Source organism: Anomaloglossus baeobatrachus, chromosome 5, assembly GCF_048569485.1.
Source record: "Anomaloglossus baeobatrachus isolate aAnoBae1 chromosome 5, aAnoBae1.hap1, whole genome shotgun sequence".
Taxonomy (NCBI): domain Eukaryota; kingdom Metazoa; phylum Chordata; class Amphibia; order Anura; family Aromobatidae; genus Anomaloglossus; species Anomaloglossus baeobatrachus.
The window spans coordinates 524,137,685-524,150,606 of NC_134357.1; the positions used below are offsets into that span (position 1 = coordinate 524,137,685).

General features: G+C 44.1%; 1 protein-coding gene across 1 annotated transcript in view; it reads left to right on the plus strand.

Moving 5' to 3' along the window:
* The first annotated feature begins 2,032 nt into the window (after positions 1–2,032).
* The window catches only part of LOC142312887 (uncharacterized), a 206,464-nt gene continuing 195,574 nt past the window's right edge, over positions 2,033–12,922 (plus strand). Inside the window, exons 1-4 of the mRNA XM_075351872.1 lie at positions 2,033–2,088; positions 5,157–5,217; positions 5,778–5,862; positions 10,208–10,335. Coding sequence (XP_075207987.1) covers positions 2,033–2,088; positions 5,157–5,217; positions 5,778–5,862; positions 10,208–10,335 — 330 coding nt within the window. The remainder of the gene's footprint in view (positions 2,089–5,156; positions 5,218–5,777; positions 5,863–10,207; positions 10,336–12,922) is intronic.

A 12,922-nucleotide genomic window follows, 5' to 3' on the forward strand; every position in this document is an offset into this window, starting at 1 on the left:
TTTTTCTGGTGCATGCGCAGATGGAATCAGAGCAAGGAAGGGCAGCTTAACAGAGCATGTCCTGTAAGCAGGAATCACTAAAGGAGACAACTGGGATTGTATGACTATTGATATAAACCCATCCACCCAGGATATCATATAAGGATAGTGTACAGCAGGGGTCTCAAACTCAGCCGCACATAGAAAAAAAAATATTTTGGGGGCCGCATTCTTTTGCAGGACAAAGTGACATTTTTATTGGTACCATATTTTTTTTTTCTATACAACTTTGGATCACTGTTTTTGAACATTTTTTGCTGCCCATTTATTATAACAAACTTGTACTTTTTTCTTTAAATAAAATATATAAAAATATTTTTTGAAGGTAAATTTTTATTTTTTTTTACATTTTATCCCTTTTAAAGCCCGCTTTACACGCTGCAATGTATCTTACAATGTGTCGGCGGGGTCACATCGTAAGTGACGCATATCCGGCATCGTAAGGTACATTGCAGTGTGTAACAGCTATGTGCGATTGCGATTGAACGGTAAAACGTTCATTGCGCGCATGTCGTTCATTCCTCATGAATTGAACGTCTGATTGTTCATCGTACCCAGGGTAGCACACATCACAGTGTGTGACACCCCGGGAACGATGAACAGATCTTACCTGCTTCCTGCGGCTCCCAGCCAGTAATTCGGAAGGATGTTTACGTCCCGCTCAGCTCCGCCCCTCCACTTCTTTTGGCTGGCTGCCGCGTGACGTCGCTGTGACGCCGAACGTCCCTCTTACTCAAGGAAGTGGACGTTCGCCGCCCACATCGAGGTCGTATGGATGGGTAAGTACGTGTGACGGGTTTACTCGTATGTGCGGCACATTCAACAAATTGAACGTGCCGCACATACGATTGGGGCGGTTACGATCGCATACGATATCGTATGCTGGATCGTAAGGTGTAAAGCAGGCTTTAGTAATATAGTATTACAATTCGCACCATATTGTAATTTTGCCCAACATCTTTTAGTAATGTCCCCCATCCTGTACCCCTTCTTGTAGTAATGTGCCCAACCTTGTCCCCATCCTGTAGTAATGTGCACATCCTTGTCCCCATGCTGTAGTAATGTGCGCATCCTTATCCCCATCTTGTAGTAATGTGACTATCCTTTTCCCCATCTTGTAGTAATGTGATCATCCTTGTTCTCATCCTGTAGTAATGTGCCCATCCTTGTCCCCTTTTACTAATGTGCCCATGCAGGTCCTCTTGTAGTAATGCCCCCTTTACTGGTCCTCTTGTAGCAATATCCCATCCTGGTCCCCTATTGTACCGTTCTTCACATACACAAAAAAACCCAAAACCATTCTACTCACCTGTCCTCCATTCCCTCAGCTGCTTGCCTGTGATTGGCCGGCGGCTGCCATAGGAATAGTTGTGCAGAGATACCTTGACTCTGCGCAGCATCGGCAAAACGTTTGTGAATTTCAGATGAAGCGCTGACAGCGGTGGCCCCTGCATTGGCCGCAATCATAAGGGGGGCACATGTCTGTGAACCACAAGAAGCAGTCTGAGGGGCCGCATGCAGCCTGAGTGTTTGAGACCCCTGCTCTACAGTATAGAGATCATTTATTCAGCTGAAAAAAAAGTTTGCCATCTCTTGAGTTCTTTTACTGCTATATACAAATTATGCATCTTTTAGCTACAAATTTCCAGAATCAAGATTCCCAATATATGATTATTCATTTTTAGCTTCAGTGACAGCCTTATTCAACAGCAGAGATGATTTATATTGGCATAGTCTTGTCAGACTTGCAACTGTTTTCTTTTTGCTATGATACACGGGCAGTCACATTGAAGCTAGCGTAGCTGTAGACTATTTTCCCTTTGGATCCTTAAGACTTCCAACCATTGGAAGACTGAACTTCATTATTTTTATTGGTCTCCTGAATATTTTTTTTTGAAGTTACGAAAGCATCTCCTTTGCTTAAAACAAAAAAAAAACACAAACTTTTGAATCGGTAAGAACATTTTTCTTTTCTTCAGATGCTTGATCAAGGATGTTATCTAGACTGGATCCTCAAAGACAATTCCCATCACAGGGAACACCACAAAGGTGAGATCTGGAGCCAGCATTGCCGAACCAGGATCCAAGTTATTCTGCTGACAATGAGCACGTTACTGTGAAAAGTGTTTAGAGATTAAATCTTTTGAGCCATTTTCAGATCTTTCACTAGTGCAATGGGTTACTCCTGGTGCAGGAAAATACCTGTCTACCTGTGCCCACATATTCTCCTGATCCGAATCCAGTTGAGAACATTGTGATGATTCGGCGACTTGTGTTGGGGTGAACTGTCCTTAATTAGGCCAGACGTATGGTTCATTTGTTTGGTAAATCAAGACAAGTTAGCCATTGTCTCATGTCAGATTGATCCAAGCCCTATTATTTATTAAATGCGGATTGTCTGTCAAATGTGTATTGCCTTAGCTCCTTTGACTACATAATTCAGAGGAAAATTATGCAGTCAGATTGAACTAGCGACCAATGGCCCACAAGGAGGTTTTTACCAACTTCGCTGATTGTCACGGTGGTGTCAGGATCTGTGGAGAATCCAGATTTTGGCACTCTGCCTGATAACTTCTCTCATGTCTGTGATCAGCGCAGGGAGACTTGGGCATCGACCAACCAACTTGTAGTTCCTAGGCAGGCTAGCAGGAATTAATCTCTGCTGAGCTGGTTGTTAGTCTCCTTTTGATCGCATGCTGTGGGGGAGCTAGTCACATTCGCTCCTCTCCTCTATATATGCTGGCTGGACAATTCCATTAATGCCAGCTATAGCTTCTCCATATTGGTCTGGTAAGAAGTTATGATCCAGACCTACTGGTGGTTGTAGTACTTTATTGCTGTGAACAGTTGTGGTGTTAACCCTTGTTGTCCTTTTGTTGCTGCCTTAATTCTCTTGCTTTTCTTCTTAGTTTCTTATAGTTTGTTCCTGTGAGTTGTGATACCAATGTGATATGACTGAAGTATGAATTTGATTAGATAGGGATCATAATCAAAAGATAGGAGTGATCCCAGATATTATTTGACCTATCAATAATTCAGTATCAAAGAGATGTCCTCTCTATAGCCAATTTCTATGACCAAAGAATACATGTCAAACAGGTTTTGAAGCAGTTTCACGATAATAAGGAAGTAACATTTACAGTTCCACTTACCGGAAACTTGTGGTTGGCTTAAAGACAGGTTTAAGGAAGCTTGCATATGAAATTTACGGCTCATTGCAATATTTCACTAACACTATGGTCAACTGTGGTCGGTCAGTTGTCAACTGGCAGGATGTACAAGTAAATGTGCAGGAAGCTGCTGGTGCCCACAGCAGTTTGTGGTCAAGTTACATGAACATGACTCAGCTGTCACATGCTGGTGACCATTTAAACACAACCTACAAAGTTTTCCTATAAAAATACACTGGACTCGCTTAATGTTAAGGGAAACCTTCCAGGACATTGAAGTGTACGTACGCACTGTTCCTGTGATGCAAGATGCCATGTTGTTTCCTTATCATTAACTCGAGTTCCCTCCGATGTGAAAGGATTGCTACAACAAACGGTAATGTTGATGCATATTTCTGTTATTGTATAAGATTCTATGACTATAGTTCTAAATGCCTATGTACCATTAACTATTCATGTGCTATTAAAATAAATAGTATCTTGCTATAAAGAATATTAGTATTCGTGCCTGATTAGGATATCAGTGAGCGCTTCGTAAGTACGGGCTTTCAGCCCCCTTTTTAGTAGAATTTAGCAAGACATGAGTTTGCAGTGTATCTGAGTTTTTCTTTTTCCCTGTTTTTATCTCTGTTGCAATCACACTCCTGCCCATTTTGAAGGTGGACGGGTTTTTCTCAGCACTCGGGCTCATCTATGATGATCCGCATAGAACACCATTAGCCAAGTTTAAAATCCAGTCACTGCAACAGAGGAATCTGCTTTTACAGGATTGTTGGACTGAATTCAGGTGCTGGTCCACGTATACACAATGGAATGACTGTGTGCTGAAAGGCCACTTTTTCCAGGGGTTGTCAAAGAGGGTAAAGGAAGCGTTGGTTATAGAGGAGACCGCTACTTCTTTAGAGTGTGCTATGTCCTTAGTAATATGTATTGATTGCCGATTTCTGCAGAGCACCCCTGATTCTAAATCATCGGGAGAGGGTGTTTCTGTACCTGCCTTACTTTCAGAGGCCTCACCCGAGTCTATGCAGCTTGGAGGTACGTCCCATGAGGGGAGAACCTCCACGCCACTAAAAAAGGGACGGAGACTGTTTTTTTCTGTTGGAAAAAGGGACACTTTATCCTTTATCAGTGCCTGCCCCTCGATGCCCAGGGAAAGACGGTAGTCGGAAAGCTCCTTGATCCAGGTTGTTTGAGGGATCCCAACCTGGGTCTATGTATGTCCTCCACACAATGGTGTTTTCATGTTTAATACCCACCAGGGTTAAGCTTGGAGGCAAGAAATTCCTTCTACGGTTTTTTATAGACAATGGATCAGGGGTGAACATGATAGATGAACAGTTTGCTCACTCCAAAGGGCTGGAATTGAAGATTTGATTCTTCATCTCTTACTCGGAGGGGGGGGGAGTGTTGAGTGTGTACAGGCGCTGGAACTCAATATAGAGGTACTGCATACAGAGCAGATATCATGTTATATTCTCAAGGGCCTTCCTTCACAATTGATTTTGAAGTTTCCCTGGCTATAGCCTTACATAACCCCACCGTAGATTGGCAGACTCAGGAGATAATGAAATGGAGTACATATTGTAAAGGCCGCTGTTTGGAAACCTGTATTTTGGCAATCACCACAAGCCTTCCTGGTCCTCTCTCTGACTTTCGTGATGTGTTCTCAGAGAAAGGAAGTCAGGACTTGCTGCCACATAGGCCTTTTGACTACACCATAAGGTTGATCCTGGGAGCAAAATATAATTTGTGTGGTCCTGAGACTTCAATTCTCAAAGAGTACATAACACAGAGTTTAGCGAAGAGGCACACTTTCTAAATTGGATTGTTCTTTGTCAAAAAGAAATATGGTGTTTTCGGCTGTGCCTAGACTTCCAGGAGCTCAACGACATAACGTTTTGGGATCCTTATCCTCTGTCACTCATTTCTGATCTTTTTAATCAGATTGCCAGTGCTAAACGGAAGCCTGAACTTAGGGGGCTATAATCTGATCCAGGTCAAACAGGTATGAGTTAAAAACGGCCTTTAATACTCCTGAGAGGCATTTTGAAAACCAGGTGATGTCATTCAGACTTACCAATTGCACCTGCAGTATTCCAACACATTGTTAATGAGGTTTTTTATCTCATTTTGTGAAAGACTGTAATCATTTACTTAGATGACATCCTCATATACTCACGAGATTATGGGTCTCATATGGAACATGTCAGACAGATACTACAAATTCTCGGTGTTGATATGTTGTATGCTAAACTTGATAAGAGTGTATTCGCTGTACAGGAACTTCCTATTTTGGGGTATATAATTTCGGTGGCAGGTTTTCGGATGGATCCCACTAAATTATAGGCTTTATTAAAATGGGACCATCATGATAACCTTAAGGTTCTGCAATGTTTTTTCAGGTTTTAAAAATTATTATAGAAATGTATTAATAACTTTTCTGCCATAGCAAGAACTCTTAATAACATGACTAAAAGGTACAGACTTCTTGAAATGATCTGAGGGTGCTTTGTATGCATTTACCATCTTAAAAAATGCTTCTTGTCGACACCTGTATTGATACAGCCTGATGAATCTCAGCATTTTACGGTGGAGGTTGATGCTTCAGAAGTGGGTGTAGAAGCTGTGTTGTCTCAGGATCCGTCTCTTGGTAAGCTGTGTCCATGCCCCTTTTTCTCTAAGAAACTATCGTTGGCAGAACGCAATTACGATATTGATAGCACAGAGAATTACTTGTGGTAAAATTAGCATTTGAGGAATGGTGACACTTTTTGGAGGGAGCTATCCATCCGGTTACTGTAACTACCGACCATAAAATCTCTACCTTGAATCTGCAAAGCGTATTACACTGGCACATGCTTGGTGGTCATTCTTATTCAATACGTTTCATTTTTTTGTAACTTATCTCCCTGGTTCTAAAAATACTAAGGCCGATGCTTTGTCCAGGAGATTTCCAGGGGGAGGGGAACCCAGTGAGGAACCTGTCCCCATTCTTCAGACGTGCTCAGTACAGATTTTGAATCTGAGATCATGGAAGCTCAATATGAATTGCCGTCTGGGGTTCCAGTGAACAAGTAGTTTCTCCCTCTGAATCTTTGACTTAATGTCTTGGGTAAACATTATGATTCTGTTCTTGCTGTTTACCCTGGGGTTAAGGGAACTCTAGATATCTTGTTGTGTCCCTTTTGATGGCCCAAAATTTGGAGGGATGTAGTGGCCTATGTGTCTGCCTGTGCGTACTCTAAGGCTACTTTCACACATCCGGTTTTTGCTCTGCGGCACAATACGGCGCTCTGCAGAAAAACCGCAACCGTTTTTTTTTGCCGCCGGTTGCGGGTTTTTTTGCATAGACTTACATTAGTGCCGTATTGTGCCGCATGGGCTTCCGTTCGGTCCGTTTTTTGCCGCATGCGGCAGATTTAGCCGATGCTGCGGCCGGATGGAACGTTGCCTGCAACGTTTTTTGCGCCGGCAAAAAACCCGCATCGCGCCGCATCCGGCCGCTGCGGCGCATTTTTCAATGCATGCCTATGGACGCAGGATGCGGCGCGATGTGGAAAAAACGCATCCGGCCGCCGCATGCGGTTTCTTCCACTGCGCATGCTCAGTAGCGTGCCGCAAACGGAAAAAAACGGACCGGCCGCATATAAAAACTTATGCAAAGGATGCGCATCCGTTGCATAGGTTTCACAGCCGGATTGAGCCGCACGGCTCAAACCGGATGTGTGAAAGTAGCCTAAGGCATCTCACTCTTGTTCTTCTGGATGCTTGCACCCTTTGAGTGTTCCCAGTCAACCTTGGACAGACATTTTTCTCGATTTTATAAATGAATTTACTCTCCTGCTGGTAATACGGTCATTTTGGTGATTGTGGATACTTTTTCTAAAATCACACATTATATCGCCTTATTATCCTTACCTAATACCAAGACTTTAGCTCAGGCCTTTGGTCATGAAGCTGTTAAACTCCACAGAGTCTCCTCTGATATTGTATCATATAGAGGAACTTAGTTCATTGCCAAATTTTGGAGAGCATTTTGCTCTCGGTTAGTGATTAAGTTCTCATTCTTCGGCGTTCCACCCGCAGTCTAATGGGCATACAGAACATGTAAATATGAATTTGGAGCAGTATTTACTTTGTTTTGTACCTGATAATCAGGAAGAGTGGTCTTTCCTTCCTCTCACTGAATATTCTTTTAATAATCGGCATCATGAAACCACTGGGGTTTCACCATAGTTTTGTCTCTATGGTCGGCATCCCCAGTTCTGTACGTTCAGGAGGAACACTTGTCTGGGGTATCTGGGGAGGATTTGTCTCATCTTTATCATCTACATCGGAGAAGGTTCAGCAATATCTGTGTGACATGAGTTCTAAATATAAATGTGAGGTTGTGTCGCGGGCGGAGGGGAAGCGCTCGCCACGCTCGGGTCCGGGGCTTCTGCTGCTGCTCGGTGGCTCGAGTGGTGGGCTGGACCCGGGGACTCGAGCAGCGCTCCTCGTCCACGAGTGAAAAGGGGGTGGTTTGGTTAGGGAGATAGTTCGTGACGCCACCCACGGGTCGTGGTGATAATGGACACCACCGCTGCTGGTGACTGGGATCCCGGGAGCGATGGTAGGGAGCAGCTAGGATGTTGTCCCCTCCGTTCGTAGGAGTTGGTGATCCCGGGGCCCGGTGGTGTAACGGGGAGGCTGGATAGCTGGGATGCAGGGTTGCAGGGGCAGCGCAGCGCGGTGCCGGATGGCACTGGTGTACTCACTCAGGCAGTCAACGACATAGTCTCTGGTAAACCAAACAGCTGGATGGACGGGTCCTGCAGCCGGCTGCAGTGCTTTTGTGCTCTCCCCGGATAGTGTGATGGTTGCTGTCTTTCCCTGCACCTTGTTAGAATGTTCTGACTCCTGTGGTTTTCCACCGGTAGTCCGCTCCCCGGAGTATAGGTACCGGAGGAGCCTGTTTTGCCCGCAGGCGCTGGCCCTTGGATCTCTAGCCTATGGCGGTGGCTGTATATCTTCACGGTGTGGACTGTTGCCTTCTGTCGGGTCTTGGTTGTTGGGAAACCCCTGGGGTTCCGGTCACACTCGGATTTGACCGTTGTCGGCGGCTCCAAGCCTAGTCGGGGTCCGATGGCCCTGCCTGTGTGCTTAGCTTAACTCCGCTCCCCGGTTCGGTACCGGCGGGCCACCGCCCGACCCCGGTCCTACGGTTTCGCAGAGATCCACTAACTCCTGCAGACAGCCACCACCATATGCCAACCTTGCTGTTTGTGTCTGGGCCCCTACCCAGACACCGACAGTTTCTGACCTCTCACTTTCACTGTCTACACAAATCTCTCTTTTTTCCCCGCCTCCAGACCTGTGAACTCCTCGGTGGGTGGGGCCAACCACCTGGCTCCGCCCCACTTGGTGTGGACATCAGACCTTGGAGGGAGGAAACAAGGGTTTTTGTTAGACTGTTGTGACTGTCTAGGGAAGGGGGTGTGTGTTATGTCTGTGACTACCTGGCTAGTCCAGGGTGTCACAGTTGCCTGTAGACGTGTGCCTTGTCCGGACTTCTGTGCGGGTGATCTGGTGTGGTTATCTAACAAGAACATTAAACTTAAAATACTTTCATTGAAGTTAGAACTGCGGTTTATTGGTTCATATAAAATTACTGCAGTCATTAATCCTGTGGATTTCCATCTGCCACTACTGACATCATTTAAAATTCATGATGTTTTTCACAGGTCTCTGTTAAAAACATAGCTGGATTCTTGAACCTCTCTTCGCTTACCGCCACTTTCAATGTTCGTCAATGGGTCATTAGAGTTTCAGGTTTCAAAAATTGTTGATTCCTGTTTCATGCACAGGTCGTTGCAGTATTTGGTTCATTGGCTGGGTTATGGTCCCGAGGAAAGGACTTGGCTACCAGCCTCCGATATTCAATCTGAGCAGTTAATTTAGCCGGAAAAAAACAAGTCCTAAGGATCCACAGGCCCCTTTTAGAGGGAGGTGTACTGTTACAAGGAGGTTTTTACAAATATCGCCGATGGAGGGGCAATAGTTTAGTTCTGGTCAGGAGCATAGTAAGGCACGGTGCTCCGGCATCTCCACCATCAGGGGTAATCCGGAGGTTAGGAATAGCCTAGGATCCCCTTGTGTGAAAGACGGTAACAGTATAGGGGACCCATGTCCCTTGCTATCATGACACATTGTGATACAATGAGAGAGCAGCCATTTCCCCCAATCCTGTAATACACAATACCATAAAACAAGAAGATGTCATCATACACACACGGCTCTACTCCGTACATGTCATACACATGCAGATTCGCTTTGTACAAGTCGTACACACACACGTCCACTCTGCACACATCATCAGGTCCTGCATACACTGACTGAGGAGCTGATCATGTGACCCCCCTGACTCCTCCCCTTCATGTGACATCATCACAGGTCCTGAAAGCACAGAACAGCCATAAGGACACGCCCCTGTCATGTGATAGGGGTGTAATGAAATGACATCATACCTGAAAGGAGCCCATACAGTCTAGCATCTACCATATATCTAGTGTGCGGCTCTGCAGGTGGAGGTATGTGGAGATTCCCCATTACTGGGTGCAGTAACCCCTCCATTCCCGGAGATAGTGTCCCCTCCCCCAGCTCTGCCATGTGTATATATACAGTAATATACAGCTGGGTGTGCTCATGTATACAGGGGAGGTCACTCTGGGTTTGGGGACAGATGACGCTTTCTCTCTGGGGTGGAGATTATAGGGAATGGAGGTGTCGGGTAATGTTCCTGGTTTTTCCTGTAATAGTTGATAATAAAGGGATTTCCCATGAGTCGATTGTAAGCTCTCACGAGTAGGGTTGTGTTTTTCTTTTTTTTTTTTGCTCTAAATATTGTATTTCTATAACTGTTACTTGTTTGTATATGATCCTCCTGAATTGTAAAGCGCTGCGGAATATGTTGGCGCTATAGAAATAAAGATTATTATTATTATTATTATTATTAGATGTTGGTGGTGTCAGTCTTGTAACGAGGGCACTGGCCGCGGAGGTGGAGATTGTGGAGCAGAATATCAGCGCTCAGGACATTATAGGATCCGAATGTGATCAAAGAGTTGGAGACCTAAAAATAATAGTAATCTCATTCTTTCTGTATGGAGGAGAAGGAGGCGGGAAAGGAGCTGAAGTGACAGAGACATCAGATCTACCATAGCTCTTGAGGATTATTTGCATAAAAATTAAATAAAACTTTGATTTCTCATTAATAGAGTAATAAACTGACCATCTAGAGGAGTTGCTCAACTTGTCTTTGAAAGAACCACATATACATATAAATAGTTTGGAGTGTGAAATGCTGCTGACAAATCCCCTTTAACACTAGAACTACTGAGGTAGTCATTTTGACTACTTTGCACCATATATTTCTATATAGGTGTCACGAGTCCAGTAGTTCTAGTGTTAATAAACTAATTGAACCTACTGGCTAGACAACATTTTGCTGGATTCCCAGAACACGATTGTAGGGATCCAATGGGTTCTAATAGCCGCTATGGATCTTCCTAGGACCCCTGAATCTGCCATCTCTACTCCTGTGAAGCTTAGTCACAGCCTCTTATGAGGACCGCAATTTCTGTGTCTACTACACTGTGTGCACACTTATTAGGCAAATGAGTATTTTGATCCCATGATACTTTTTATACATATTGTCCTACTCCAAGCTGTATAGGCTTGAGAGCCAACTACCAATTAAGTAAATCAGGTGATGTGCATCTCTGTAATGAGGAGGGGTGCGGTGTTATGACTTCAACACCCTATATAAGGGGTGCATACTTATTAGGCAACTTCCTTTCCTTTGGCAAAATGGGTCAGAAGAGAGATTTGACGGGCTCTGAAAAGTCCAAAATTGTGAGATGTCTTGCAGAAGGATGCAAGGGGAGAGACTGTGGAAAAACAAGCGCAAATAGGGTCTTACCCCAATATATGTGGGGCAGGGAGAGGGGGGGGGGGTCAAATTACTCACCAATTGCAGTTGTGAAAAGTCACAACTACTGTAAACGCATGTAATGTCGATCCAGGGCTGCAGCCACCAAAACCGGTAGATAACAGAAAGCGAAGGAGAGAGGTGTTCAAATGCCGCGCCAATGGATCACTTAAAGTGACATTGATCTGAACATCTGCTTAAGTGATCTATTGGCGCGGCATTTGAACACCTCTCTCCTTCGCTTTCTGTTATCTTGCAGAGGGATGCAGCAGTCTTGAAATTGCCAAACTTTTGAAGCGTGATCACCGAACAAGCAAGCGTTTCATGGCAAATAGCCAACAGGGTCACAAGAAGCGTGTTGGGCAAGGCGCAAAATAACTGCCCATGAATTGAGGAAAATCAAGCGTGAAGCTGCCAAGATGCATTTGCCACCAGTTTGGCCATATTTCAAAGCTGCAACATTACTGAAGTATCAAGAAGCACAAGGTGTGCCATACTCAGGGACATGGCCAAGGTAAGGAAGGCTGAAAAACAACCACCTTAGTTTGAACAAGAAACATAAGATAAAATGTCAAGACTGGGCCAAGAAATATCTTAAGACTGATTTTTCAAAGGTTTTATAGACTGATGAAATGAGAGTGACTCTTGATGGGCCAGATGGATGGGCCAGAGGCTGATCAGTAAAGGGCAGAGAGCTCCACTCCGACGCCAGCAAGGTGGAGGTGGGGTACTGGTATGGGCTGGTATCATCAAAGATGAACTTGTGGGACCTTTTCGGGTCGAGGATGGAGTGAAGCTCAACTCCCAGACCTGCCGCCAGCTTCTGGAAGACAACTTCTGCAAGCAGTGGTACAGGAAGAAGTCAGTATCGTTAAAAAAAAACAAAAACACAAAACATGATTTTCATGCAGGACAATGCTCTATCACATGCATCCAACTACTCCACAGCGTGGCTGGCCAGTAAAGGTCTAAAAGATGAAAAAATAATGACATGGCCCCCTTGTTCACCTGATCTGAACCCCATAGAGAACCTGTGGTCCCTCATAAAATGTGAGATCTACAGGGAGGGAAAACAGTACACCTCTCGGAACAGTGTCTGGAGGCTGTGGTGGCTGCTGCACGCAATGTTGATTGTAAACAGATCAAGCAACTGACAGAATCTATGGATGGTAGGCTGCTGAGTGTCATCATAAAGAAAGGTGGCTATATTAGTCACTAATTTTTTGGGCTTTTGTTTTTGCATGTCAGAAATGTTTTTTTTCTAACTTTTGTGCAGTTATATTGGTTTACCTTGTGAACATAAACAAGGGAGATGGGAATATATTTGGTTATTATTAAGTTGCCTAATAATTCTGCACAGTAATAATTACCTGCAAAATCAGATATCGTCGTAAGATAGCCAAATCTAAAGAAAACCCACTCCAACTTCCAAAAATATTAAGCTTTGATATTTATGAGCCGTTTGGGGTGATTGAGAACATAGTTGTTGATCAATAATAAAAAAAATCCGCTAAAATACAACTTGCCTAATAATTCTGCACCCAGTGTACAATATTGTAGGATTGCTGCATACAGTGTAAGCAATCAAAACATTGCAGGTTTGAGTAAGACTATTTTCGAATGTTGCTGTTTTGTTTCTTTTTTTTTATATACAACTAACACATGCTCTCTTTGCAGTAAAAAAGCTACCAACAAAAAGCAAGTTTTTCTACTTTTTGGTAAAAAAATTTTTTTGCTGCGC